Below are 26,100 nucleotides of genomic sequence, written 5' to 3' on the forward strand. Positions count from 1 at the left end.
TTATATATATATATATAGATTAAAGTAAAATTGCAAAAGATAAAATTTGTTTATCATCCAATAATTTTTGTTTAGCCAACTTTTTCTTTTCTCTAAATAAATGGTATTATAGAGTACTTCTAATACAATTATTAAGAGTACTTTGTCCACCACAAAGGGTTAAAAAATAAACAAAAATAATTAAAGTCTCATAGTTTAACATCTAAATTGAACACTATAAAAATCATGCTACCAAATTACAATAACTACCAAATTAAATTATCCAAATCATGTTATGTAGTAGAATAATATTATATTTTTATATGCTATATTTAATCTTTCATAACGCAATAGGATAACATTTAACAATCAAAGAGAGAGAGAAAAAACACAACAATTAAAAAAAAATAACTGAATCGCATTAACCTAAAGTAGATTAAAGAATATAAAAATTATTAATCTAAAGCGAAGATGCAAGAAAAATATAAAATAAAGATCCACCCAAAAATTGTGTGTGTGTGTGTGAGAGAGAGAGAGAGAGAGAACCTTTTTTTTGTAAGGAAAAACTATGCATAGAACGAAAGAGATAGTGACAAATTTATAGTAAGATGGTGTGAATAAGAAGAGACAAAAATAGAAGAATATGAAGAGAAAGATGAAGAATGATATTAATGTAGAAGGTAGTGGGGAGATGAGAAGGTTAGGGAAGTAGAAAGGTTGGAGAAGTAGTGGGGAGATAAAAAGGTAAGGGAGGGAGAAAGGTTGGAGAAGTGTAAATATAAAATAAATAAAAAAATATTAAAAATAATTATAAGAAAATGGGGAGATGAGAAGGTTAGGGAAGTAGAAAGGTTGGAGAAGTAGTGGGGAGATGAAAAGGTAAGGGAGGGAGAAAGGTTGGAGAAGTGTAAATATAAAATAAAAAAAATATTAAAAATAATTATAAGAAAATGGAAAGAAAAAATATAATGACGTGGATGCTGACATGACTCAACATGAGCACAGCAGCATTAAACGCTACACTTCAACTTTTAGTAATATATAGAATAGATTATTATTATTATTATTATCTTTTATTTTAAAGTATTTTTAATTGAATCAAATTATAAATAATCAGTCATTAATTAAACCCCCTTACTTTTTTCTCAGTTGCACCATATATAAGCAATGATTAGGAATTTCAAAACCATAATCATTATAAATGAGAACTGAGCAATGATTAGAAATTCCCAAACCCTCTAAGATCTTGATTGGTCTTTTTTTTACTTGTGCATTTGGCCAGATACTCCAAAATAATTTAGTTAAACAATTATGCCAGGGCCTAGGAGGATACCTTTTTTCTTATTTTGCAGTGTCTAGAATAAAAGTCATCAGTTCATAAAGTACTGATACTCCAAAATAGCCAGCGGCAAAACATAAATAATAATAATAATAATTTATTCACTAGCAACAGGTACCAATATGAGGTAATATAAATGTAAAGTATAAAGGATTATTATGATACTTGTTTATAAGGATTATTATGATACTCTGATTACCTGATTTTTTGACTTTCAAAGTTTTTTTTTTTTTTTTTTTTTTTTTTTTTTCAAATAAAAGTTAGTTTTTATTTATTTATTTATTTTTTTGAAACTAAAGTTAGTTTTTATTAATCAATGAATCTGCATCAAAGAATTATGCTATATAGTCTACAGCGTACGGTAGTTAACGGAGTGACTCTTAAATTCTGTACATATATATAGTCTACAGTCAATGCTAGTTTATTAAAATAATGTCATTAAAAGTTCATTAAAATAAGATTTCCAGAGCCACGCTGGTTAATACTAAGTGACCCACAAGATTTCCATAAAAAAAAAAAAAGAAGTGAGCCACAAGACCTTAAATTTGGTTTCTCAAAAAAAAAAAAAAAAAAAGACCTTAAATTTTCCAAGTCATTGGCCCAACCCATAAAATAAGCTAAGACGAGGGATTAGAATTGTCTACATGCGCCTGATAATCGTAGTTATGGTCTCTCGTCTATAAATAAATGTATCTATGCTATCTCATTTCCTATCTCTTCCTAAACTATATCATTCCTTCTGAATCTGATTTCTAAAACCAGCCAGAGCAAAAATGGAGCGGGTATTACTCTTACTCATTTGCTTCCTCTTGCTTTCTCAACCTAATAATTGTTCCTCTTCTCTCTCTTTTAATTCATCAACGCCTCTTTGCCATTCACACCAATCCTCTGCTTTGCTCCATTTCAGAAACTCTCTTTCGGGAGGTCCTTCTCATACTTTTTGTCATGGGTATTCTTATCCTCCGAAGAATTCGTGGAAAATGGGTACAGATTGTTGTGGGTGGGATGGGGTCACCTGTGATATGATTACAGGCCATGTCATTGGTGTCGACCTTACTTGCAGTGGGCTTCAAGGTCCCATCCATCCCAATAGCACCCTTTTCTCTCTTCGCCATCTCCAGCGGCTCAACCTTGCTTTGAACGATTTCCATGGCTCCACAATTTCATCTAAGTTTGGTGGCTTTGCGAACATGACGCATCTCAACTTCACTTCGTCCTTCGTTGCTGGTAATTTCCCATCCGAAATCTCCCACTTATCCAAACTGGTCTCACTTGATCTCTCTTGGAATTTTGACTTGAGAATTGAAACGCCTAGTTTGAAAAGGCTTGTTCAAAACCTAACCCATTTAACTGAACTTGTTTTGGATTATGTTGACATGTCTTCTGTTCCACCTAATTCTTTCATGAATTTGTCTTCCTCTTTGACATCTCTTAGACTTTCTGATTGTGGATTGAAAGGGAGATTCCCAGATAATATATTCCACCTTCCAAACCTCCAGCTGCTCGATGTAAGTTCCAACTACAATCTCACCGGTTCCCTTCCAACATATAACTGGAGTACTCCTCTCAAGTCCTTGGATCTCTCCAAAACCGAATTCCCAATCGACTTACCAAATTTAATCAGCAATCTCAAGTCCTTAAAAGAATTGTACCTCAGTAATTGCAATTTCATAGGTTCATCGTATCCTACATTTCCTTCAAACCTCACACAAATAACTTCTTTGGACCTCTCATATAATAACTTTGGTGGTCAGTGTCCATGGTCCCTCCTAAACAATGCAGGACTTACTATCTTAGATCTCTCAGGCAACAATTTCATAGGTCAAGTTCCAGATTTTTCAACGAATTGGACACAAGTTTCTTCTTCAAACAGTTCTTCCAATAGTCAGTCAGTTAGTCAAATTCCTTCCAATTTGGTATCTCTCATTTTATCTTATAACTTATTGAACGGCACTATACCATCTTGGTTGTATGACATACCATCTTTGCAGGACTTAGTTTTAGACAATAACCAACTCACTGGACAGATTGATGAATTCCATCATAATTCTTTAAAGCATCTTGATTTGAGTAATAACAACCTACATGGCCACCTTCCAATCTCAATTGCTAAACTTGTGAGCCTTCTCCAACTTAATATCTCCTTCAATAATTTAAGTGGTAGTGTGGAGCAAAACATCTTCACAAAGCTCGAAAGTCTATCCGAGGTTGATCTTTCACATAATCCTCTCTTATCATTCCACACGTATAGCTATAACATTGTATACTATACCTTGCCCGAACTTCAATCATTATCTTTGTCATCTTGCAACATAAGTGAGTTCCCGTATTTCTTAAAATCCACAGAAAATTTAAATTCATTAGACCTTTCCAACAACCAAATCAATGGCAGTATTCCGACATGGTTGTTGGAGGTGAAGATGGATTCATTGAGTTTCCTGAATCTTTCGTACAACTCCTTGGCAAGAATAGGAAACCTTCCATGGAAGAACTTGCGAGTTCTTGATCTTCATTCTAACTTGCTTGAAGGACCACTTCCAGTACCTCCACTACACACTTATTTCTTTTCAGTCTCGAGGAATAATTTAATTGGAGAGATCCCTCTCTTGATTTGCAATCTCAGTTCACTCCAATACCTTGATTTGTCTTATAATCACTTGAGTAACATGATTCCTCCATGTTTGGGAAACTTAAGTAATCATCTCATAGATTTGGATTTGCAAAGTAACAATCTTCATGGTACTATCCCTTCAACATTTGCAAAGGGCTGTTACTTGAGAAGTCTTAAACTCAATGGCAACCGATTGGAAGGTTCATTGCCACAATCATTGGTCCATTGTAGAAAGTTGGAAGTTCTAGATTTTGGTAACAACAAGATTAATGGAACCTTTCCTCTTTGGTTGGAAAATCTTCCAAAGTTGCAGGTTCTTATCTTGCGGTCAAACAACTTTCATGGTACCTTAGGCAACCCCAAGACCAAATTCTCATTCCCAAATTTGCGAATCATAGACCTCTCTCACAATGAGTTCCATGGGCATTTGCCGACAAACCTTTTCAAGTATTTAAAAGCCATGATGAATGCGAGTGCGGGCAAAGGTGAATTGAAATATATGGGTGATTATTATTATCAAGATTCTGTGACAGTGACAATGAAAGGGCTTTCCATTGAATTGGTAAAAATCCAAAATCTATTCACAACCATTGATTTCTCCAACAATGATTTCAAAGGAGAAATTCCAAAGGCAATTGGAGAGCTTCAATCACTTAAGGGGCTTAATTTTTCACACAATAATCTTACAGGTCATATGCCGCCATCGTTGGGAAAATTAACCAATCTTGAATGGTTAGATCTTTCCTCAAACAAGCTCATAGGTGAAATTCCTATACAATTGGTAGATCTCACATCACTGGCAGTTTTAAACCTATCAGAAAACCATCTTTTTGGACAGATACCTCAAGGTAAACAGTTCAATACCTTTACGAATGATTCTTACAATGGGAACCTGGGGTTATGTGGATTTCCAATGACAAAAGCTTGTGGCAATGATGAGGGACAACAATTATTGCCATCATCAACCACTCAAGAAGATGATTTCAAATTTGAAAATGGGTTTAATTGGAAAGTTGTATTGTTGGGGTACAGTTGTGGATTCATGTTTGGATTGGGTTTGGGTTATCTTGTGTTCTCAAGTGGGAAACCGAAATGGCTTGTGAATATTGTTTATGGAGAACAAGATAACAAGGTACAAAGATCCAAGAAGAATGCTCCTAGACGAACTCATTGAAGAAAATTTTGGTGGATGCAAATACTAATTCTAGGTATATTCTTATATACTAATAATATCTTTGAAAATAATCTATTTCATTAATTTTTGGTTCTTAAAACTCTCTTTATTAAGATGATTGTTCATTTTTAATTTCCTTTATGCTAGTCAAGAATGGTTGTACTTTGTGTTAATATGAGGCTTATTACTAGGTGCTTAAGCTTCTATGTTTCCTTTCAAAAAAAATGCTTCTATGTTTAAAGTATAGCTATACAGGAGAGTAAATTGAGGTGCTGATATTGTTTCTATTGCCACTAGAGATGGCATTATGCTGGTCTTTTCTTGACCCTGAATCTTCCTATATTCTGTCATTCTTTACATTTTTATATGTTGAGGAGTCTATCAATAAGATTCTAAAGTACATATTGGTTATGTGGAAAACTTAGAAAATTAATGAGATAATACATTAATAGTGATTTTGTTGTTTTGGTTTCCACAAATTGTTACAGTCACCTTTACTTAGCCAACTAGTTGTTTCTGACACTTTTTGGTTATAATTATTTAGTCTAAAATGTCAAAAAATTTTAAAAAATGAAATACTTTTCTCATTCCAAATACCACCACTCAGCCTTCTTCACCCATGAAATCATTGGAAATGAGTGAGTCTGCAGTGGGGATGTCATATTTGCAGGAATTGTCACCTTCGATATCATCTGGGGCAGGTTTTGACACTCACAACTGTCAGAGCTTGTTAAAGGGGAGAGGGCTCCTTTTTGCCGATCAGAAATTGATAGCTAATGAGAAGACCGCGAGATTGGTAAGGGTTTATGCTTCAGATGATGGATCAACCTTTCGAATGGACTTTGCTTGGGCAATGATGAAGATGTCAGGTCTTAATGTTCTGACTGGATCTCAAGGTCAGGTCCAAAGAAACTACTCCTTGGCTTTGGTCAATTCCTAAGTGACAGTCTGACCATAATGAACTCTTGAGATCTTTTTTCTTTCATGTAAGTTTCTCCTATGTTCTATTTTTGATTGTAGATGCTGTGACTTCTACATTTCTTGCTTGTGCTAATTTTTGAGTCTATATATAAATGCAATGGCATAGAGTAGACATTAGTCACAATGATGAACCTTACAGAGAAAAAATGCATATTAATGTGTTTTGGCTGTTGATTTCTTTTGGCATATAGAATTTTAATTTTAATGTTTTGATTCTTACCAAAAGTTATCAAATATTTGGAGAGCTCATAATGTATGCTGCAACATCCAAATTAATATTAAGGATAGAATTCTTTAGACATACATTGAGTTTGTGGTGCCTTTATGTTAAAACCTCATGCCCTCTCCCTTGTGCGCGTGTGTTTGTTTCTCATAAAAAAGAAGCAAACCTTATGAAAATAGTAGTGTTACATAGGGTGAATAAATAAATAAACTTGGTCCTAGTTGATAGGAGCTTATCATTTGGGGCCTTCTAGTTCTGTGGTCTCTATGCTAGGCCTTATCAATGTCAATATGACTAGTGTAGTAGCCTTAGCTTCTAAACCCAATGAACCCTTTCTTCTTGCATGGCCGGAAAAAAACAATTGGAAAACCTTAATAACTCAGAAGTCAGAACACTCAAACCATAATAACTCATTGGGGTCTTGCTTGTGTTTCATTCCCTGTGAACTGTTTAATTTTTTAGTTTTTACAAAGGAGCTGTTTGAGTTTTTTTTTTTTTCCCTTTTTTGGGGGTGGGGGGGATAGAATGCCAGAGAGTAAGTCAACAACTGGTCTTTCATGGGAACCTAAATTTTTCACCAGGAACCCATAATGGGTGTGAGAGCGAATCTCAGAATCAGAGTTGAACCAGTGCACTTTGGAGACCTAATTCAGAGCTTGTTGATGGGCTTTTCCTCTCTAGAAAGTTGAAACAAATTTAAGAGAAAGCATCTCAAAAATACTGCTGGAAAAGCATGGTATGTCTGTGTTTCAATGAGAGTTTCTATTTTAACTTTTCATTATATTTTCTTCTGTCTGATTGGTTGGCTGAGAAAGAGAAAGAGAGGAAAGCTTTGAATTTCTTAAACCTTGATGCTTTTGGTTTCAAGTTAACCACTAACTCTTCTCATTTCTTTTGGTGTATATGGGTGGAGGAATTTAGTTTTTATTTGGGGTCTCAACTTACAAGATTTGTTCATTTAGAAGTGTTGTTAAATTTGCTAACAATGATTACATTTTATTTTTGTTGGTAAAATGTACATAGGTTTGACTTGCCTCCACAAACCATAACCCCTAAGATTGAGAAAGATTTGTGTTTACTGAAGGTGTGCTGAACTCTATTTTTTGTCTATGTAATTTGTTTCTGCAGCACTACTTTTCAATTATGCTCAATTATTCTCTCGGTAACATTTAATTGTTTAATTTTTTTATAGATAAAATAAAAAATAAAAAATTGTTTTAATTGTTTTGAATTTGCTTAGTGTTTTAACTTTCAACCTTATGTGCTTTAGGGAATGTGCCATTATGTAACTTGGGTCACAGTCATGCAGCTATGGAACTAGGGAAATTATTGAAATGCCTATGTCTTTGTACATTAATGTTATAGCTTAGAGTGTAATTAGATCTTATTCTTCTACTTAAGAGATTGTTCGGCTTTAGATAATTCACAAATTGGAAAAATAGAAATGACATGGAAGGTAGGGTACTTCCTATTAATGCATTTAATATGTTCTATAATGTAAGTGTAGACATTAGCCTTTGGTTGGATCCATGTTTAGCATTCGAAAATTCATTCCTGTGTATGGAATGTAAAAGTTTTACTTACCAAAAAATAGTTTCTGTAAAGTTTGACTCTAGATGGGTAAAATAACAACTTGAAACTGAAAGTTGGTTAATTTTCAACTAGAATTGATAATAGTTATACACTTAAACAACAGTGGCTCTAGTAGTTGTTTTTCTACCAATGATGCTGACAGGGTTGCTGATCTTTTTCATGCATCCTGTAACTTGTATGCAACATCCTTGGTGAGAGGGATTTACCCTGCACCATACAAAGATGATTTTCTAGGGATATTAATGATATCTTTTAGTCATATATTGCCAGTTAGTTTTCTTGTAAAATGGCATTGGCATAGTAAAGTATAAAACTTGGTATGGTCTTGAAGTAATTATGATGGTAGTGTCCTGGAATCTTTGATTTGTTGCACTATTTGGGATGTTTATAGTTTCAATTTCAGAAACTTGATTCTGCAACTCAATTTCCCTAAAAATATTGTTATTTACCTGAATGCACATTATTCTATTTGTTTACATGAAATTCACATTAAGAACCCATCAAAACACATCGTAATTTAAGATGTGCTTTGAAATTATTATGTGCTCTTACTTTGACTAAAGTGAGCATTCTATTATCATAACATATTCCAAATATAGGACTAGACCTAATTCATCTCAGTATTTCTCTTGAGTTGAACAAGTCTTACTTAAACAATCTCCCATTTATTTTTGAATTATGCTGGAACTCATTTAGATTTTAAGTCATTTTTTTTCTTTCCTATAAAAGAAAAAAGAAAAAGGAATTTAAGTCATTATATATATATATATATATTTATATATATAATGGGAAATTATTCAATACTCCTTGAACAATGCTCTCTCCTCTCACATGAATGATAGGGCCTGAATTTAATTAGTGGGACCTATTATGATGTGTCAGGAGAATAAATTGCTCCCTTTGTACTAAATAATTACAATTAAATTATCACATATAAGAACTTAATGTGAAGCTTGCAATATACTGGTTATGGGTTTATCAAGATAATAGGACACTTGCTTTTTATTTGACTTTGATAGTTCATTTGCTTGCTAGGATTTTAGATTCTATAACTTAGGCAGGTTATTATTGATTTCTAAATTCTTTCCTGCGTTCACAATTTCAGTTGAGAAGTGCCATTGATCTGAAAAGGCACTACAAGAAGGGTGATTCAAAATCCAAAACATTGCTCAAGTATTTCCTGGCAAGTCTATTTGTAATTTCTAGACTAAAAGTATAGCATGTGATATCTTGGAGCTCTAACTAGGACAGTGTGTATATTCTTCTTTGGGTGGTATACATTTTGTCATTTAGGCTTGGTTAATTCATACCCCTTTTTGTCTTTTGACAATTAGATCGGGGATGATGATAGTGTCAACATCATACTTCTTCACAGTTAGACTAATGAGGAAAGAGAGAAAGGAGGGAACAATTGCAGCTGAGTTGTTATCTGATCATACCCTTGCTGACTACAGGTGAGATATGCTACACTATCTTGTGTTTGGGTCATAAACCATATGACCATATCACAACATGATTGTGAATTTAAAGGGTAAAAAGAATGTGGTGTTGTCATTCGTAAAAATGTGTTCGTTTGCCCATATAGAATGGTTGTTTAAGATGAAATCAGCCAAGGGAGTAATCTAAAATGTTATAACAGCATGCTTATCTCAGTTGTCATCTTTAAATGGACTCACAAAAAAACTTCAGACAGACATAATTTGTGAAGAAGACAGCTATGATTTGAAGCATGGTCATCATATATAATAGTGTAAAAATGTGAGAGAGAATATGGTATTTATGCTTTGTATTTCTAGAAATTATTTCCAGCAGAAACTTCCATCTTGACTCACCCCCTTATAAGCAAAAGTTAATTTTGAGTCCTCTATTGTGCACCTTATACGTTTCCATTGCTACATTTAACCATATTGGAATAATTTTGAATATATTTTAGGAAGTTGTTACTTCATCCTTGGTTATGTGAAGAGCACAATCAATTATTTCTACGATAATCTGTGTTTGTATTTGATTTACTTCTATGGGGATAGCCAGAATTTCTCTATGAAATGAAGCTTTAATTTCAATTTGTAATGTATCTTTGCTTTGTTTTCCTTTATTAATCTTCCTCTATTTTAATCTCTATGTACAGTAAGATGGGAAAAAAAAAAAAAAAAAAGTTCAATCCCAATGTGCCCCATATGGGTTCATTTCATCTACATGTGCGAAGGAATTGAAGAAAAACAGGGATTGCAGTGGCAGAGGAATGCTTCTTAGAGTACTGAAACAGCTACATACAGTTGGGTTTTAGCTGATGCTCTTGCGTCTTCTGCTTCTCGTTCTTCAACTTATTCTTCTTCATCCGTGAACTTGCCTGAAACATTCACTCAGTTTTGTCCATTTGGAGGCAGGAATTGAGAGGGAACAAGAAAGACCGTGAACAGAGAAGTAGAAAATGGGAAGCTAAATGAACTACATTAACCGGGCCAAACCCAGTGGGTTGAACGAGTCAGGAATTTTTTTTTTTCATCTGTGTAATACCTTAAAATTAGTTAACGACATTAAATTAACTATTTTCCATATGTAATTGCAACCTAGAGTTTTTATTTTTATTTTTAAATGGAATAGAATTTGAACTTATGTCGTTGATACTATTGTAATTGTTCTCATCATAATGCTAAGATATCAATATGTTTTTGGTGTAAATAGATTCAAATTCCACATCTATAATTTGACGATAAAAGATTTTCTAGTTGAGTTAACTATAACAACAACAACAACAAAAAACTTAAATGATCTTTTTTTTTTTCTTTTTTTTTAAACTTGGGGGATTAATGATACTTAACATTAAGGAAACCAAAAGTAGAACTATAAAGACAGGAAATGGAACCCACCAGGGCCACTGATAATGTAGTTTTAGGATTTATTACATCCATCAACACCATCATTACTGCAAAGATTAGTGATACTCTCCTCTCTTCTAAGAAAGTATAAGGCCTGAAAACTTTTTGGAGTTTTAAATAGTGTGAAAATTATGTTAATTTGAACAAATTATAATTCACCTCTCTTCTAAGAAAGTATAAGACCTGACAACTTTTTGGAGTTTTAACTAGTGTGAAAATTATGTTAATTTGAACAAATTATAATTCACAGTTTTTCTTTTAAGATAATGCAACAATACACAAAACATACTGTATATAGTTTGTATTAACTTAGGTTTGATTTTCTCTAAATAAATTTTAATTGAATTAGGTTCATCCTTTTCTATAAATTGTCTAATAGATATATTGATTAAACTCATTAAATATAGGCTAAATTACACATTATACTCAAAATTTGCATTGTTCTCAACTTAGTGCTTTTATTTTCACCTTTTTTTTTTTTGTTTTAATTTGAATCCTTTAATTTTCATTCATTTTCAATTTAGCTCTCCTGTTTGATCTACCTCATAGAATTCATTAAAAAAACTTCATTTTAGAAAGTGAAAATTTTAATACTTATGATGAGATTGGACAAAATTGACAAAATGACTAAATTGATACTAGATTACAATTGAAAGAATAAAATGAGGGGAAATGAAATTTAAATGTCTAATTTGAAAATATATTAAAGTTATGCATTTTGTAGTTTAAACTTGAATAAATACGTATAAAAACAACTTTTTATTGATTTTTCTTGATTATTGCAAAGGATCATTACACGTAGAGATATGAACTAATAAATCTCTCTCTCTCTCTCTCTCTCTCTCTCTCTCTCTCTCTCTCTCTCTCTCTCTCTCATTTATTTTGAGGAAAAATAAATAAATGACATAAAATTGACCAAGATTACATGATTTCTACATATTCATTCTGGCTTGGTTTAATAAAGGGAACCAGATAATATTATTGTAACACATTCAATGACCACACGTTTAGTTTGCAATTCTGCAATTTGCATCATAAAAATTATAGAGTCCATAATTCTAAGACTACAACTTTCCAAGTCTTCAAAAGCTTTGAACAATGACAAGACTTGGTGAAAATGATTGATGCTCATTGATGAAAGGCATGTTTAAAATTATAGGATGTCTTAAGTCTTAACCAATCAAAAAAAAAAATATATATATATATATAGAGAGAGAGAGAGAGAGAGAGAGAGAGAATTTAATTGTAAATTTAATCTTGAATAATATAGTTATAAATAAATAATTTTTGTTGAATTTTTTCGATCATTGTAAGCATACCAAATTCTTTTAATAATAGAATATTTGAGGAAAGAGAAACAAATGACAAAAAACTAACCCAAAATCTTGATTGTTGCATGTTCAATCTAGCACAAATAATAGAGATCCAAATAACATAGTATCTACATATTATGTCGGCAACTCCGTAATCAGTATCAAACTAGTGATGGAGCTAGAGAGGGTCAGGGGGGACATGGCCCCCCTTGAATTTTTGAAATTCCTACTGATAGTGCTATTAAATCTAAAAATTACCTTAAATTCTCGCTAATTTTACTTAAATGGCCCCCTTAGGATTTTGAAAAAAAAGATTGATTTTAGTTCCTCGTTTGCAAAATTACTCCTCTTTAAATCCATTGGACCTCCCTTAAATTTCAAAATTAGTTCAAAAAGACACTTTAACCAAAAAAAAAAAAAAAAAAAATCCAGCCCATTCATTGCCCATAGCCTGTCCAAATTTATACAAACAACAAAAAAAAAATTTCAACAAATCCCAAAATCAGCAATGTTATCCACCAAAAAGAAAAATCCTTTTGCACCACACAAACGCAAGTCTTTATACTAAGTGAGCGTTTGGGAAGGGCGGAAAGTTGCGTTTCAGTTCTGCGTTTTCATGCCTTTTTTTTTTTTTTTTTTCTCTGCACGTGAACAGTAAAATCACTGTGCAGGGGACAAAAAACACTATTCATGTACTGCTTACGCACTGTTCATGTACTGTTTATGGGTCCCACGACACTATTCACACATTTAAAAATTATTTTGTTACAGTGTTTTCAGTTTTCAGTTTCAGCAACAATAAGTTCAATCCAAACGGACCCTAAAACACAAAATTCTCAAAGTTTGGATAGGCTATTGTGTTTTCTATAAATGCAAAAATTTGGCATTTTAGAAACGAAGTATTGATGAGCTTTATTAAAAGCGCAATTTTAAAACTCATTACAACTAGAAGGTATTTAGTATCAAATGATTCCATGTTAGCAGTATCAAAATACAATAACTGTGAGACATTAATAAAAAATAATTAACCCATTAACAAGTGAAAGGCACGTATTAGTGGATAATTATTTTTGCACACGTCTCTTTTTTATTGGATTTTGATTTGAAGGGTGTAAATACCTAAAATATCCTCATAACTTTTCTAAATGACGAAAATATCAGTTGCTTAATGACAACTTCTACCTACTGCATCTCGTTGTTCTCAAATTCTCAATGCAAGCTATAGAACACCATCACAGCAAAAGCTCTAATGGTAGTTAAGAAACACTAGGCAAAGGCTTCTAAACCTGGTTTACCCAAATGGCACATAACTGGAAATAGAAGGAAGATGCGTTGGCGAAGCCTCAATTGCACCATTTGCAAGCTCAATCACCCTAGTTACAGAACGCCATTGTTGCAGGTAGGATCTTTCTTTCTTTTTCTCTCAATAACTTTTCATTAAGTTCTTTTTGGTTTTGATTTCAACTTTTCAAAAAAAAAAAAATGGTTGTTTTGAATGGCAGTCTCACTGGGAAAGTTTTTGGGAAATTATTATATTATATTATATTGAGAAGTACTACGTTTATAATATTATCACAATAAATCATAGATAATAAATTGTTATTGGTTCTAATTTGAACTTACTATTGATTTTTCTTTTTTTTTTTACCAATAATAACTCATCACTTAAAATTTATTATGATAATGTTGTGAAAATATTAAAGACATAATATTTCTCATATTTAAAAAACTCACTCTAACTTGTCTAAAATTAACGCTCTGAGTGTACCTTGAGTCCTTCGTATTAGAATTATCTCCTTTTTGGTGATTTATCCTAAAAACAATAATTTTTCACAAATGGTCAATTGACAAAATGCTTTTTTTTTTTTTTTTACCCCATGCTTGTATGTGGTTTTAAAAATTGTGTTGTTAAACGAACGTTTAAAAAAAAGGCTAATTTCTAAAAATACACTTTTATTTTTTGCAGCTCATCCAAAGAGACTTACTAAAAAAAAACCCAAATCTATTTAGGAAAAAAAATATCCCTTCTGCCACTGCTGCCGTTTTTAACCTGCAATTAACCGTTTGCCTCCACAACTCGCCGGTTTGCCACTCCCAATCGCCACCTGAGCGGAAGCCAGACTCCAATTAGGCTTTTAAGTTCCAACCTTACTCACTGTGCATATGTATCTTTTTCTATCTCTTTTTTTGGCTAAACTGCAGGTGTATCTCTTTCTCTTTGTTTATGCATGTTAGTCCCCAAGAAAACGAGAGGAAAATGTTGAAGAAGAAAGGGTGTAGAGACACGATGACTCTCAAAGACTTTCACAATGGCTCCATCCCAACTGATCTCCCTCTTCCCTCTGCTCTCGGTGGCTGGCTCCGTCCCAACAGAAAGAAAAATAGAGAGAGAGAGGTGTTTGCTGGCATTGCTGCTAGAGTTGGAAGAGGGGTATTTAGGTCTTTTGGCTTAGTGTCGCTTAAGCAAAAGTCACATGGGGATGGGAGGCATGTGATTGTACTTTCCGTCTAACATAGCAGCAAATTTATCATTATGGTGTAAACTGTAAAGTGTTACATTAATGGTTACAGTTTAAGGTATAAAATATACATTAAAAAAGTTTAAAATGCAAAGTGTGATCTGAGCATAGTTTAGGATGATAAAGTATAATTTTCCCTGCTCTAAAATAAATAATTTAGTTTATGCTTTTGCCTTTTGAATCTCCTACAACTTTTTATTGGTTTTGTAATTGTTTACAACTTGCATCTATTATAATATTATAGTTTTGATAAATAATAGTACTATCTACTGTTTTGACAGCCGTGGATAACTTTCGTGTTTAATTTGTATATCATGTGTGTTTTGTGGTTTATATTTTTCTCAGTTGTTGTATTATTTTAATTTTGATAGTGTTTTAAGTAATCGAATTTAGTTATTATTATTGTTAAATTTAATAAAAATTTATTATGGTTGTTTATGATATATTATTATGTGTACTTATTTATTGAAGCATTGATACAAATACAAATTCACTTTAATTGTTTGGTTTAGTTATAAACTATTTTAGTAATATGAAAGAAGGTGGGGTATAAATTTTTTTAAAAATATTTTAAATACATGCAAAAGTGGTGTCATAACTTTTGACCAAACTATTCCATTTTCTATATGTGAGATACCTAAAAATAGAATATGCTAATTATGAAATTAGGACTTCCACTTTTATTGGTCATCAATTTTTTTTTTTTTTTTTTTTAATGTTTAGTTTGCCCCCTAGAAAAAATTTCTAACTCCGGTTTACCCAACACTTATTTCTCTAACCCAATAAAAGGATTCAAATTCAATCAAGCATTAAATGATGATTGTCCTAAATCCTCAAAGCCAGCTTGTCCCTTTTACAGTGTGAGAAATAAGTGTGGGGTAAGCCAGTGAGTTTAGCAAGCCTTCCCTATGTTGAGCAGGTCTTTTGAGAGCACCAAAAAATATATTTAAAATAGGGAATAACCTGAAATGAAGGGCATGAGTCCTAAACTAAATTGGAGAAATATAGAATATCAAAATTGCAGTAAAACTCACCATTATTCACACAAAAATCCTTACACCTTCATACACATCATGATTAGTTAAGCAAATAGCTTAGTATATTTTTTGTGCATTCTTAAAGGTACTAAACAGTCTAAACATAAAATTAGTACTTCTCCATGACATGGATCACGATCATCCCCATCCTAATGCTAACAATTCCATTCATTTCAATTTCAGCACTTGTTGCAGTGTTTTCCCTCTGTTGTAGGCTTGTTAAGTGTATTGAGGCACTCCACTAGCCTTTTTTGCCGATTGTGTAGACAAGGGTGGTGGATTCGACTCCCCAAACTAATTCAAAGTCCACAAAGAGAACCAATCAAGCACAAGCAGGTGGCAATCTGAAAAAAGGACCCAACAATCTTGTCATGCAATCTTTGTTTAAGGAACCTTTGCCTTTCCACAAATGACACCAAGAATTGATACACAATACAACCATTCTATTGCTTGCCAATCAAGTAGTATTTTTCTTTGGGGCAACTTGAATATAGATGAGATTCTTTAGAGATTAAATCTCGTTTTTCCTTATATGTCTCAATTGAATGGACTCTGTGATTATCAAACTTAGTCAGCCATGACTCATAGGCCAACATAGCTTAGATATCAGGGTTCGATGCCTTGGTCATACTCACAGTATTTCTCCATGGTGAATTGTAAGCAGATAAGTGAAAAAGTTAATTCTTTTTCAATTAAAAACCTAAAGCAGTGAAATTTTAAATAAATAAATAAGGTAAATCTCCATATGAAGCATTTGTACAGCTTCTTAAATAGTGCCCTACATTTGATAGTGTTTCTATCACTACATGACACAAACTACACCTCTACCAAAAAATTTAAGGAATTAAGGTGTCAAAATCACAAAAGGAAGATTGCAAAATCCATGCTAAACAATTACATCCATGATTATATAAATACATATGATTAAGATTTGAAGAATGTACAAAACGCTTTTTAGTTTACACACAAGAAAGAATTTGAAGGAAAATAATGACGAATTCTCATCGACCCTGTTTGATAGTATCACCAATCATAGGTTTAGAAGCATTTGCTGGTGAATTCCCTACATCACCCACAATGCTTGTACTGGCTGTTGATGAGTTGAAATAACTAGCATCAGTTGCACCCTCACCAGTTACGTTGGTTATATCATCATATTTCCAATCTGTCAAATATCCTGGCCTTGAAGTTACAGTACTCACTTCAATATCTCCAGAGAGCATTGCCACTACACGCGACATTGATGGCCGTAACGTTGGGGATGCTTGAGTGCACAAAAGAGATACTCCTATTAGTCGTTTTACTTCTTCCTCATTGAATTCTGATAATTTAGAGTCCACAAGATCAACTTCATGGTTGTTTTCATGCAACTGCCAAGCCTGAGAAAGATATATATTTTATTGGAGTAGCCTTACAATATTGTGTACAAGTGGTGGCAGTGAGTGATCCATTTGTTTCAATGAGATAACTTTCTAGTGGTTCAGAATATTCAATGAGATAACTTTCTAGTGTTTCAAAATATAGTACAGAAGTGGTGGAAGTGAGAATCCAATTGTTTCAACGAGTCTAGATGTCCAAGTGTTCATATTATAGTATAAAGGTATTGTCAGTGAGTATTCAAACTATCTGAATGAATAAGAAGACCATGTTTTAGTTTACTAGGGATCTAAATAAAATCTACTTGTTTTCCCTAAAGTCACCCACAGGTTCATCTTGTGAATCTAACAGTCACTCCATTTTAAATACTCATTTTGAATGTTCTGTGACATATGGATGAGTGACACTGACAGGTCAAGATTGAAATATATTTCTACATAAAAGTGTGTAAACTTCAAAATCAAGAACATCACAAATTATGAATAATCAAGAACATGTGTGTTATCATGAATTTCATAAAATAACTTGGAAAGGGACCATTACATAGTATTTGGTCACACAAAAAGTAGACTCTTACTCCCATAGATTTAGGTATGGAGACTCATTTGATTTCCCATTATGCTGCAAAGTGGACTCATTTTGCAAATACTTTAAATAAGCAAATAAAATTATTTTGCTTCCTTTAGATGTCCTAACTTTCCTCTTTATTTATTGGTAAGTTATGATCCAAGTTTTGCTGGTACTTCAACTTTTGGCAGAACCCAAAAAAAAATATAGTTGTGGATGGATCGTGACTGTCATGAACCCAAAACACATATCCAGACAAAAATAAATGCTACCAAAACTTTTTGAAGGAAAAAAATCCATCCAATTAAAGAAAGATGACTGTCATGGTGCAGAAAAATAGTGTTCATACCCATTCAAGAAGATATATCTTTTCTTCTTCCAAGTTTGAGTCAGAATTTGGCCTACCACTAACAAGCTCTAAAGCCACAACACCAAAGGCAAACACATCAGCCTTCTCTGTAAGGTGCCCACGCATGGCGTACTCTGGTGCAAGATACCCACTACATCAGTAAAAATCACATGCACAAATCAGTGCTAATCTAACTAAATCAATAAAAAATAAAAATAAAATAAAATAAAAAATAAAAAAAGAAGGATTATGTGATTCAAAGAGACAAGGTGACAAGCTAAGCCTCTAGGATCTTACATAGTCCCTGCAACGCGTGTGCTTATGTGGGTCTTTTTATCATCATAAAGCTTGGCCAAGCCAAAGTCTGATATTTTGGGGATGAGATCAGAGTCAAGCAGGATATTACTAGCCTTCACATCTCTGTGCACAATCCGAAGCCGTGACTCCTCATGAAGGTAAGCTAAACCTCTTGCCACACCCAAGCATATATCGAAGCGTGTTGACCAATCGAGATTCAAGGTTCTTTTTCCTGTCCTCATGCAAGCATATAAATTAAATCTACATAGTATAAATAAATACTTATACACACAATTAGCAACAGCAAAGATGCGTTCACATACCAAATAATGCTTGATCAAGACTTTTATTTTCTAAATACTCGTACACAAGGAGTCGTTTATCTCCCTCAATGCAACATCCATACAACTTCACAAGGTTACGGTGTTGCACAGCAGATATAGTAGCAATCTCAGTTAGGAATTGGTTCTTTCCTTGGTGTGATGTTACAGACAGCTGCTTCACAGCAATTACTCTCCCATCATTAAGTGTTCCCTATTCAATACAAAATACCAAACAAAATATTAAAGAATCTGTTTAAAAAATATCACCCATCTATGTATAATTTTAATCTATTATAGTAAATAGAAAAAGAAGAGTTTGGATAATTAGGATGGATGGCTTAATAGAGATGTAATTTAGACTTCTTATCTGATTGATGTCTTAAGTAAAGTCAAACAATTTAAAACAAAACCACACAATACCCAATACATAAAATTTATAAGGATAAATTTCAAAAAATTGTAGTTGCTTAATGGTCACCATCACCATGAAATTGCCAAATACATGTGCCTATACAACTGTGTTTTACAAAGCTTAATGACACAAATTTGACACCTAATAATAAAAAATTAAAAAAAAAAGGAAATATGTCATTATTTTGGACTTACCAAAATGCACCCTTTTGGACTCGGGTAAGTAAATGGCATTAAGGAAATAGGGATAGAAGGGGTTGGTTAATTGAAAGTTTGGAAAAACTAGAAGGTTTTAAATGTAAGCTTTTAAAGTTTAGGGTTTAAATGAATCAACCACAAACTATAAGGTTCAAAATATAATTTGTCCCTTTTTTTCATCAATTCATCACCCTCTATAAGTAGTTTTCTGCAAATAAGTGCTTTTTAATAACAGATTCACTTCTTGAAATTGCAATAAAGTGCCATAAAAGGGACCTTATTTCATCATATGATACTTTCTTTTATAAGTTCACCAATTCTAAAGGGTAGCCCTAAAAAAAGGGAACAGAACCATAATTTTGAATATGTAAACCAGGCCAAATAAAGGAGAAAAAATGTGTAACAGATTTTATGGTGTGGAAGAAGTTTGAATTTGGGAAAATGGCCTGAATCAGAAAACAACTAGAAAATAGATTGGTTCATTTGATTAAGAATTTTGAATAACTTTAAACTCCAAGATTTGGCTAGGCCATTCATCATGTTCTGGTGGGGGATGGTTCTAACATTTACATGTGGGATGATAATTGGCACCCAGATGGCCCTTTCAGCTCAATAGATGCTAAACTCTCTAGTGTGATTGTAAACACGGCTTAGAATTGGAGCAATGCAAGGTCTGATGATCTTGTTACTATTCTAAGTAAATTTCCATGGATTGCTATTGGTGAATGTGATAAGGCTGCATGGATTCCCTCTGAATCAGGTATTTTCTCTATCTCAAGTTCTTGGGCCAAATTAGGCTAAGGAGGCCTACTGTCAATTGGTAGAAAATTGTTTGATTTCATGATTTGCCAAAGCCATCCCAAGGCAGCTTTCATTACTTGGTTAGCTTTGAGGGATAGATTATCTACTAATGAAAGAATAGTTAGTTGGGGAATAAGTTGAGACATTTTGTGTACTATGTAGAGCATGCATTGAAAATAGAGACCATATCTTCTTCAAATTCCCTATTTCTCAAAGAATTTGGAGGATAATTAAAAGATGGCGCGGTCAAGAAGGCCTTGATGATGAATTGGGTAATCTCATTACCTGGGCAGTACAAACTTGGAAATGAAAAAACTTAAGGGAAGATTGTTGCAGGTTAGGCTTCAGTGCTTGTATATACCATGTTTGGGCTCAAAGAAATTCTGTTAAGCACCAGGGAACTGTGATAACAGAGGAACAAATTTTAGGGGTCACAAAGAATCAGGTGGAGTATAAAATTGAAAGCAAGGGTGTATATCCCAGCTCTAGTATCAACAAAAAAATCTGCACCAGATGGGGTATCTTAGATGTTGTGTTTAAGCCTAAAGTTTGATCCATGTGGCAGTATAACTTTCCAACTGTTGCAGATTCTTCTCCTTGCTAATTTGCTAAGTGGAAATGTGGTTTTTTAGTTTTGCATTATTTTGTAATTTGGTTTGTAGTTTTGCTGGGATTTTATCCCTGATCTGTGAATTTGGGTAGTCAATCTTGGTTGCGTAGTTTAGATATTGTCATTTAGTTGTAGTTGGGAGCTGTTTGATCTGTTGTAGCTCTTAACTGTTGTGGCTGGTTTCAGCTTGTTGCTTAATAAAATTCACTTGATTATCAGGGAAAAAAAAAACTTTCAACTTCTAAGTAAATTTGAAAGATAACAATAAAAGAAGATGAATGTGAATTAGAACTAGTAAAAGAAATAGAAAGGGGCATATGGATATGGGATAATGAATCTTCATTTATTTTTAGATCAATTTAATTCTACAGCAATTGCAACTGCAGCTTCTTGCCAATCATAGGAACAAGATATCATGGTAAAGACAACCAAGTAATTTCACAACAAATGGAAAAAGAAAATAAAAGGATAATATAAAAGGAAAGAAAAAGTAAAAGAAAAAGGGTGATGTTTAACTCTGTGATTTGTCAATAGCTATTTCTTGGAAATATCAATAGATGTATAGAAGCTCTAAACTTATATCAGACAGTCAACTTTAAGGGAATGGCTTGGTTTCAGCCACTAAAGTTCTTGATTAGAATTAGGAGTTACCTTATAAACTGGTCCAAATCCTCCCTCTCCAAGCTTATTATCCGGATTAAAATCTTCTGTAGCTGTCTTTAGTTCAGCATAGCTGAAAGTGAATGTTTTAGCATCTATTCCAAGGAGCTCTGCAATGTCAACATAAACACAGGTTGTAACACTGAATCCAATAACTAGTAATCGATTTGCTTGAGTGGTTTAAAGCAGAAAACTCAGCAACGTTTTTGCAAACTAAATGAGGAACTATCCATTTCTTAAGTATCAACAATCAATGTGTTTTAGTCCAGAATGTTGTTGCACTGAAGCAGGAGATTGGGTAGGAAGCTTAATAAATGGGAATTTGTCTATAGCCTTTGTCTATAGCCCAGGGCTTCATTGGCCACATAAATTATGTTTCTCCCTTCTCCTTTTTGGCCATATATGTCTGTTTGTGTGCATGCGTATTATTCCAGGACATGTATAGAAAGAGGTTTTAGTAAAAATGCTGATGTATACAAGAAATGATACACTGCATTTTATACTCAACCTATTATGGAGTATGCGGAGGCCACCTCACTAATAGCAAGTACCATAGCATCACATAAGGAAAGAGTTCCATTTTTCTAACATGTAGAGAAAACTGAATAAAGTTTGATAACTATCATCATGCATGTGCAAGATGATTTTTGGCTTACCTTCTTCATCATTGGTTGGCGGTTTTCTTCTTCGAACAATATAGAAAACAATGAAAACAGCCAGAAAGCTTACAACCCCAACACCAACAACGAGACCCACAATCAGACCAGTCCTATTCTTGTTGCTGCTTGGAGGACTGTTGCTAACAGTGGGTGTAAATTCTATACCAAAGTAAGATAGTCAATAATATCTTACTAAATTGTGAGGAAACCAGTACCTAATCTTTCTAAATTGCATCTATAGTTTCTGCACTTTTTTACCTGGGGTAGCACTGATGGCTGAAATAGAAGGCCCATAAGTACCTTGAGCAGGTACACAGCAAGTCCCCTTTCCAGCCCAAAAGAGATGGATTTCAAGATAGTTTTGTGATACCTGAACATTATTATATTCCTTCTGAACAGCTACAAAAGAGGCACCACCAGCTTCCTTTCGTATGTCAAAATCCTTTAAAACAAGATTCCCCTGGAGTAAACAGATTCAAAAATTAGCCCGAAAAAAAAGGAATGAGGATAAGAGGAAAGAGGTCATTTTTTAGGAAAATTGGAGAGGGAATACATCAAAGGTTTCATTCAAAATCCTTATCATGATTATAGACATATTTTAGATATCAGAACTATTTTGAGTTTTGGAAATAAATTGAAAAAAAGTGAAGAAATCATGGAGGTAATGGTTGTACCATACTTGACAAAAATTCTGAGAAAAATAAGAGAAAAATAGATAGTTAAAGAAAACATGTGGAGGGGCCAAAATAGAGAACTACTAGTGGCAAAATTTAGAATTGATTACATAATTTCAATTGTAAATATGCATCATATTCAACAAAAATCTATATTGATGAATAAGACAGTCAATATATTTGTTCTTATACTCTTTTTCTGTAAAGAAATATACTCTTAGATTGGCATCATAATCCCTAGTCACGATCATGGTGCGAAATTATTAAATTACACAATTAACTGTTAGCAAAGAAACTTACACTTATATACTAGGGTAAATAAACTTTTTAGGCAATGAAAACTTCATTTTAAAAGAAAATGCTGAAGTTCTAAAACAATTCTATAATATGATGCAGACCTGGATATAAATATCAAAGACACGCCTCCCAAGACTTTGCCATGTGTTAGAGTTTACAAAAGCTATTTCTGCAAACTGGAGGCTCACAGTGTAGTTTCCATTCTCGAGCCCTAGGCCATAGTATCGTAATGATGAAGCAGAGAGTCGAGTTGTTTGGAACAGCTCTGAGTCTAAAGTATTTGTGAATTGTGATAACGAAGAACTTGTATACTGAGCATTATTGGACCCACTAAAATATCCAACATTACTAACTGCCCACCTTTCTGTGTCAACCACATAATATGTGGCTGGACCAAGTGTCTCATTATCCCTCTCATACAAAATCCCATTAGAAGAGGTAATCTGAGGTCCACCACACTTAATTGCAAACTCAGAATCTGTAAACAATATATTTAAAAAAAAAAAAAAACAGTCATTGATGTGTAAGCTCAGAAAAGGTAATTAAATTTAGCGTTCATAAGCATGCTATGCATTTCAATAGTGGACATGCTTGAATTTGGAATTCTGACCAGTAGTCTAAAAACAAAAACAAAAACAAAAACAAAAAAAAAGAAAAACAAACTAGAATGTAAGTTCAAAAATAGTTTATCTGTAATTTGAATGTTCAAACCTGAGCTTTTTAATTACTCTTTTAATGATCACCAGTATAGGGTCCTTGGCAGAGGCTCACTGACCTTGCAATTTTTCTTTTTAAAGTACATCATGTTGCCATTTAAAATTACTATATACTGAATTAACACTAGAATGTAGCTGTGATGCATTGCCAATTTAGCCCTTAAAAAGACAGGTCTAATATTCGTGTACTAAAAATTTGGAATGCATCTTGATTTTACTGTGTCCTGATCAATATTTTGTAAACATTTGAAGTTTCGTCAGTTCATATTCTGCTTAGAAGTACCAATCCTAGAGTATAATCTTCTCAAGGTTTGGCCTTAATACCTACTAATACTTTCCAATCTTACAATCAGGTGTGATTTTTTAAATTGTACTTACATCTTCCAATGCCTTGATTGCAAGGAAAACCCCGTTGAAGACATCTCAATCCTGAAGGCAAAACACTAAAGCAGAACAGAAATGCACTTAGGCAAGGACTATGTAGTTTAACGACATAAAACATTAGTTATTAAAGCAGATATATCTGATTCATACAAATATTCTTATTAGGATTAGGTTTTCACTCATGTAATTAGAAGTGATCTCTTGGCAATATGGTCATAAGCATTCTCTTAATAATACTAAACCATGATTGCCACAAGATGAAAGAGGTTTCTTTAAATGAGTTACGACTTGTGGTTTCCCAATGTAAGGCATTACTTGCAATCAGAAGAATTAAATATATATGAAATTGATCATGAAGGGAAACATATAATATTTATGCAGAAGTGGGTTTTTTTTTTTGGGGGGGGGGGGGGGGGGGGGGTGTGGGGGGCAATTTAATCAAATGGGCTTTGATAGTCCCCATTACTCTCCTATGTATGAAATCAGCTAATTACTCTTCATTTTTATCAGAACATATAGATTAGGTGTCATGTCATTTGACCATGTAAATAAGATGATATAACCAGGCTTGACCTATCTTTTTTTTTTTTTTCATTTTTTTTTTGTGTGTATATTTTGGTAATTGATGACTCCTGAGTTGTTGGAGCTGGAAACCCCATTTCTCATGCTCAGGATCTCCACATGTGAGGCTTAAGAGAATATTTTCTACTTCTTCCTTTTTCTCTTAAACTTCCAGCAATTTTCTTTTTCACTTCCAAATATTTCCCAGCCTTCTCCACAACAAAAACTATCCCTACGTATCTCAAAACTCAACAAATCTCAAATTAGTTTGGTATCAAAGCTTTTGTCCTGCATCAGACCCTATTAATTCACTCCTTTTAATGAACATGTCTAAGTAATATACATGCTATCAGCTTCTAACAGCTTCATCACCATAGTTGACAAGACTAATAATATTTTAAACTTGGTTAGAAACTTGTTTCATTATAGTAAAGCTCAAGCGCTAAAATAAAATATAGCATTGAGAAATTTACCTGCTGTTTGAACCTTCTATTGTGAAATTGTTGGCAACTAAATTACTGCATATTATACAGCATAAGATCTGAATGTCAGTTTTTATTCAAGAGTAGCAAGTTATAGAATATCAGAAACATAAATATAATATAAGATATTTTCAAATAGAATAGTATACATACAGTTGTAAATTTTGTTCGCTAACCCAAGAAGGAAAGCTTCCCTGTAAATTATTGTAAGACAAGTCACTGCAATCATAACATAAGAAGGATTTTAGATACATGATCCATTCAACTGGTAAACAATCCCATGTTCAGTACTAAATTACGCATTAGTCAATTGACATTGATGCTCTGAAACAAAATTTTGAAGCCACATTATTTGTAATTTAGAACCTCTATTTTTCTATGTTTGCTAATAATGCCATGCGGCCCATGCTTGTTTATGCTATTAGCTACACATGGAAATCCATGTACACTCTTTTATGAGACTATAAGATTAGGCCAGTACAATTAATCCATTGGTGATACAGCATTTATTATTTTCTGTAATTGCTTGCTTATAGATATACAGAAAATACCCTCCCCACCCACCCACACACACCCCCCCCCCCCCAAAAAAAAAAAAAAAGAAAAAGAAAAAAAGAAAGGAAACACTTCCATCATTTTAGAGTAATCGCTAAATTATTACATGGAGATCAAATCTTTGATTAAACTCCCAATGCAAAAGCATCTGCTCCATGAGATTGTTATAGCTCACTATATATAAGTGTTCACTTAGCTCATACAAGAATCTGGGATGTGGTAATCAACTTTTTTCTACCAAAATACCAACATAAGTAGCTTAGTATTAACAAGAGATCGGAGTCATATTACCCTCTTGACATCAGATTGAATATAACTCCTTGTAAATATGCATAAGAGATTCAAAAAATCCTTATACAAATAAGGGATCTATCAAAAAGCTAATTGTTAGACACCTCCATTTTAAATGTATCATAATATTGTTAAATGCAAATAATGTCTTTATGTACTTACATGTTGAGAAGAGACCCACTTTTTTGTGCAGGCACAGTGCTGTTTAACTTATTATTTCCAAGAAACCTGATAATGAAG

The 26,100-nt window shown here is 33.2% G+C and overlaps 2 protein-coding genes across 16 annotated transcripts in view; one reads left to right on the plus strand and one right to left on the minus strand.

The window, feature by feature from the left end:
* Positions 1 to 1,989: 1,989 nt before the first annotated feature.
* On the plus strand, positions 1,990 to 9,361 carry LOC115983471 (receptor-like protein 6). Of its 11 annotated transcripts, XM_031106164.1 has the most exons (6): positions 1,990 to 2,100; positions 2,226 to 5,137; positions 5,711 to 6,089; positions 6,832 to 7,043; positions 7,331 to 7,391; positions 9,006 to 9,354. In XM_031106164.1, the coding sequence occupies exon 2, from the start codon at positions 2,299 to 2,301 to the stop codon at positions 5,101 to 5,103; it is 2,805 nt and encodes a 934-aa protein (XP_030962024.1). In that variant the 5' UTR covers positions 1,990 to 2,100; positions 2,226 to 2,298; the 3' UTR covers positions 5,104 to 5,137; positions 5,711 to 6,089; positions 6,832 to 7,043; positions 7,331 to 7,391; positions 9,006 to 9,354. The 11 variants fall into 11 exon arrangements, with proteins under 11 accessions (XP_030962024.1, XP_030962015.1, XP_030962017.1 ...); XM_031106155.1 differs by having other exon boundaries at positions 1,990 to 5,137; positions 9,006 to 9,361; XM_031106157.1 differs by having other exon boundaries at positions 1,990 to 5,137; positions 9,235 to 9,354.
* A 6,988-nt stretch (positions 9,362 to 16,349) lies between these two features.
* LOC115983467 (probable LRR receptor-like serine/threonine-protein kinase At1g56140) overlaps positions 16,350 to 26,100 on the minus strand; it is a 54,605-nt gene continuing 44,854 nt past the window's right edge. For 3 of the 5 annotated variants that reach the window (XM_031106149.1, XM_031106147.1, XM_031106146.1), the window contains 12 exons: positions 26,023 to 26,088; positions 25,168 to 25,233; positions 25,006 to 25,050; positions 23,966 to 24,030; positions 22,973 to 23,349; positions 22,159 to 22,360; positions 21,898 to 22,059; positions 21,233 to 21,351; positions 18,562 to 18,772; positions 18,239 to 18,470; positions 17,942 to 18,092; positions 16,350 to 17,027 (listed from right to left, as the gene is read on the minus strand). In XM_031106149.1, the coding sequence (XP_030962009.1) occupies positions 16,650 to 17,027; positions 17,942 to 18,092; positions 18,239 to 18,470; positions 18,562 to 18,772; positions 21,233 to 21,351; positions 21,898 to 22,059; positions 22,159 to 22,360; positions 22,973 to 23,349; positions 23,966 to 24,030; positions 25,006 to 25,050; positions 25,168 to 25,233; positions 26,023 to 26,088 (2,074 nt within the window). In that variant the 3' untranslated portion in view covers positions 16,350 to 16,649. Of the gene's footprint in view, positions 17,028 to 17,941; positions 18,093 to 18,238; positions 18,471 to 18,561; positions 18,773 to 21,232; positions 21,352 to 21,897; positions 22,060 to 22,158; positions 22,361 to 22,972; positions 23,350 to 23,965; positions 24,031 to 25,005; positions 25,051 to 25,167; positions 25,234 to 26,022; positions 26,089 to 26,100 lie in introns of those variants that run through there. The other 2 variants (XM_031106148.1, XM_031106150.1) reach the window with 2 other exon arrangements.

This window comes from Quercus lobata, chromosome 4 (assembly GCF_001633185.2).
Source record: "Quercus lobata isolate SW786 chromosome 4, ValleyOak3.0 Primary Assembly, whole genome shotgun sequence".
Classification (NCBI taxonomy): Eukaryota; Viridiplantae; Streptophyta; class Magnoliopsida; order Fagales; family Fagaceae; genus Quercus; species Quercus lobata.

Bases quoted from the DNA above. Each gene is read 5' to 3' on its own strand.
- LOC115983471 (XM_031106155.1), top strand. From the start codon at position 2,092: ATGGAGCGGGTATTACTCTTACTCATTTGCTTCCTCTTGCTTTCTCAA.